Source organism: Anneissia japonica, unplaced genomic scaffold, assembly GCF_011630105.1.
Source record: "Anneissia japonica isolate Jap-2015-1 unplaced genomic scaffold, ASM1163010v1 scaffold993_len1110182_cov180, whole genome shotgun sequence".
Taxonomy (NCBI): Eukaryota; Metazoa; Echinodermata; class Crinoidea; order Comatulida; family Comatulidae; genus Anneissia; species Anneissia japonica.
The window spans coordinates 719,607-723,251 of NW_022749760.1; the positions used below are offsets into that span (position 1 = coordinate 719,607).

The following is a 3,645-nucleotide window of genomic DNA, read 5'->3' on the forward strand; positions in this document are numbered from 1 at the left end:
GGTGTGTACGACATCAGTAATGTTATGTCAATTCCAAGAATGTTTAAGGTTATATCGGTTGATGAAGATCATGGTTTAATTTATTACAAATATATTTTTTCACCATCAATACACATTGAGGCCCTTCTTTTAGGTTAAAACGATCTATCTTAAATTTGTCTTTCTTGAGTTTGGGACTATTATGTGTTTAAATAACTTAAAAGGATAAACCTAAAAAACCCCTAAAAAATGCGCGCGAAGCGCGCAAAATATTTTTGTGTTTTTAATTCTAATTTCGTCGGAATTGATAAACTTCCTAAATTTTGAGGTTTTTAGGCACTTTCATGGGATGAAAAGGGCATTTATAAAGGGGTGGGGAAGATTTTTCAAAGATAGATATTTTCCCCTTGTCCCCCAGTGGTTACGCCATCGGGCAGCATAGATCAAAGGAGTTATGACAGTTTTTGAAGTGAAGAAGGGGTTGCAGGGTGTTGTGAGTCTGGTCATTATGATATCTTCCTTTTTATTCTTGTCTTTATTTTTCTCTTCTGTTCTCTTTTTTTTTCCTTTTCTTTTCCTCTTCTTTCTCTTTCCCTCCCTCTCACCTCTTCCTTTTCTCTTATTACCCAGCCCGGTACTACGGCTTGGTCAGCCCGGTAAAAACCGTCAGGGGAGGGGCAGTTTTTCCCCTGCCCTGCCCTCCGCCCCGCCTCCTCGGCGCCTGTTACGACACTGGCTAACACGCAAATCATCCCCCCCCCAATGAAAAATACAGTAAAAGCCTTAAAGGGACACCTTCAAGAGCAGACAAATGTTCCCCTTAATTAAAGATTGTCCCGCTGTATATCTGCATTAATAGACCTATAGGTATACTGTTATTTAATACATTCATTTTATACAATACAAATTGCAATACAGACATTGGAAAGTTAATATGTTTAATTTAATTAAATATTTAACATTCAGTTCCCCTTCTCTTGTGTAATATATAGCCGGCAATTTTGTGAAACACTAAAAAAGTAATAACTCTTAACTTAAGAGTTATGTTGTAATAGAAGTCGTACTTTTAATTTATTAGGTCCATTTTCACTTCCAGTAAGATAATTTGTTCATGGGATTTGGTTGGAAAATCCACAGACTAAGCACAGTATTGTAGTACTAGTAGCATAAGCCATTGAATTGTTTTCATTTCTTTCTGTGTTTACGGCCTAATCCCTACCGCTAAAATAAGACTAACTCGGCCTATGTATTATTTCACTCTGTGTAGACCCCATAATGTTCCAGGGATTCAAATTTTGGGACAACTTATTTTTTTTCTTACATTGGTTGTACCATAGAGCTGCTGTTTTTTTGCTATACTGTGTGATTTCAGACAGGGCTCGAGGACGAACTTGTGTCGAGGACGAACTATAACTGAAAGACGAACTATAGCTGAAATTATGCATGACGTTGACGAAGCCACGCGATGCGAAGGCCCGCTATACTAAAAAATTAAAAAATGCAATCGGTACAGTTATTCAGATTGTAGGTATTTTTAGGTTTCATTTATGTTATTTTGGCCACGTAACAAAACAATTTGAATACAAGTTGCTTCTAAAAATTTGGATTCTCAACAAAGCCCCATTGGTTCATTGGTTAAGGCGTCTGCATAGACTAGACAGAAGGTCTCGCAAAACGGTGTAGATTCTCCATGAGGAGATGGAGTGGCCCTGCCAGGGAATATTGGTCGGCAGCTAAAGTCAGTGGTACTTTCCATCCAGAGTGATGTTGGCTTCTTACCTGCAAAATGTGCTCCACATAAATAGGGTCAGCTTATTAATAATTTACAGTTCGTAGTTTACAGTTATTCTTATTAGTTTTTAGTATACTTTTTATCAATGATAGATATTCACTATACGCAAATAGAGACCAGAGCTCGACACTTGGTATGCACCATTTCATGTATTGTAATGAGAAATTACCGTAAATAGGCCCTACTTTCAACATAAATTTCTCAAAATAAGAAAAAGTAAACGTCCGAGACAACGGTCTCTATCTTTTTAGTTCCAAATCCTATTAACCAAGTAAAGTAAAGTATAAGTCACTCACACCAATACTACGAAGAGATGCATTCCTCAATTTCTACCAAAAATGTTCTTGAGAAAAATATAGAGAATTTTATTAATATTAATTAATCTGGTAATTAGTGTGAACATTTTGCGTATACATGTGGTTGTTTACATACACGGTGATGGTTTATGTCTGTTCGTGAAAACGCAAATCTCATTTACTTACGTGCTCGGATAGCATGTATGTGTGTGCACGCATGTATGTCGATATATATGTGGACATATGTATGTGGGTATGTATGTTTACATGGAAAACAAATAAAATTGATGTCCGTGTATATGTATATCATTTATGCCTTAGGTAGTTCCTTTTCATAACCAAACAATTGAAAGTCATATAGATATTTTTGATATAAATCTTCTAGATCTTCATCTGGAATAGTAGCATAGGATTGTTTAACCTTGTCATGACTTGAGCTGTTTGTAAAATGAGTTCCCGACGAATGAGGGAACTCAATGCCAGCTCCAATACGTTTTAATATATAGTTCGAATAATTCTCAATATCCTCAAATCGACCGATGACGTCATAGTTCATGTCGCAAGGATGACACCTTGATTCCATGGACCGCCAATGAACGTTGTGAATATAATACTCCTCAGATATTATCATTTTAACAAATTCACCAAAAGTAGGATCGTATTTTCCGGTGATGTTTCCTTGTCTAAATCTCTTTAAAATTTTCTGGCTGAGCATCCTCTGATGCCCTATTCTATAATCAGATGCATTCTTAGCAACTAACTTGTCATTGTAGGCGGACAGTAGTCTTGTGTACGGATTCCGTACAATCATGATTTTGGTGTAGGTTGATATTATTTCCGTCTGCTTTTGAGTGGAAAACCTTTTAAGTTGCGATACCTGCTTTTTCCACGCATTACTAACTTGCGGAGCACTCATTTTCACAACTTCAGAATAGTTTTTATATCCCGAAAGAATCAAAAGCATTTTACACCAGCTAACAGTACCGGCTTTAGCTGTTTGACAGTAAACAAGTTTGTATTTCTCATTCACAAGAACATTCGGAAATGACTCCATCGTTGAAACGACACTTCGGTATTTCTTACACATTTTTCGTGTATAATCAATTCCTTTCTTACTTATTGCTGAATATTTCTTCATGAATTCGTCTTGAAATTGTAGTGTCTGTTGATAAAGTATTTTTAACATTACTTATATTTAGTACACATATGAAACAAAAATAATAATACGAATCGAAATCGTTTGTTTACAACCCAGCTCAGAAGATGCAAGTCTATTTTACTGTAATTTATAATTTAAAAGTATAAAAGATGGCTTTAATTTATCACGAAGATAAAAGATAGTGATTGAAAAATAATAGTACAGTTCATCTTTATACAAGATTAGTTAACAGATTAAGCTCCTATCAGAGTCACAGACTTTGTCCATTTAACCAAAGGATGCCAGCTAGCTATACGTGTGTGGATGTGGCATCTATAGCTTAGTTTTGCAGTAGGCATACGGTACCTCATGAGTTGTAACATCATCCGCTTGGCTTCGTGTAACAACCACTGCTGGAAATAGTAGCAATGATTTCGTTA

General features: G+C 36.0%; 1 protein-coding gene across 1 annotated transcript in view; it reads right to left on the bottom strand.

Moving 5' to 3' along the window:
- Positions 1-1,523: 1,523 nt before the first annotated feature.
- LOC117121188 (carbohydrate sulfotransferase 11-like) overlaps positions 1,524-3,645 on the bottom strand; it is a 5,784-nt gene continuing 3,662 nt past the window's right edge. Inside the window, exons 4-5 of the mRNA XM_033266300.1 lie at positions 3,572-3,618; positions 1,524-3,229 (exon numbers count right to left, since the gene is read on the bottom strand). Of these exons, the coding sequence (XP_033122191.1) occupies positions 2,378-3,229; positions 3,572-3,618 (899 nt within the window). The 3' untranslated portion in view covers positions 1,524-2,377. The remainder of the gene's footprint in view (positions 3,230-3,571; positions 3,619-3,645) is intronic.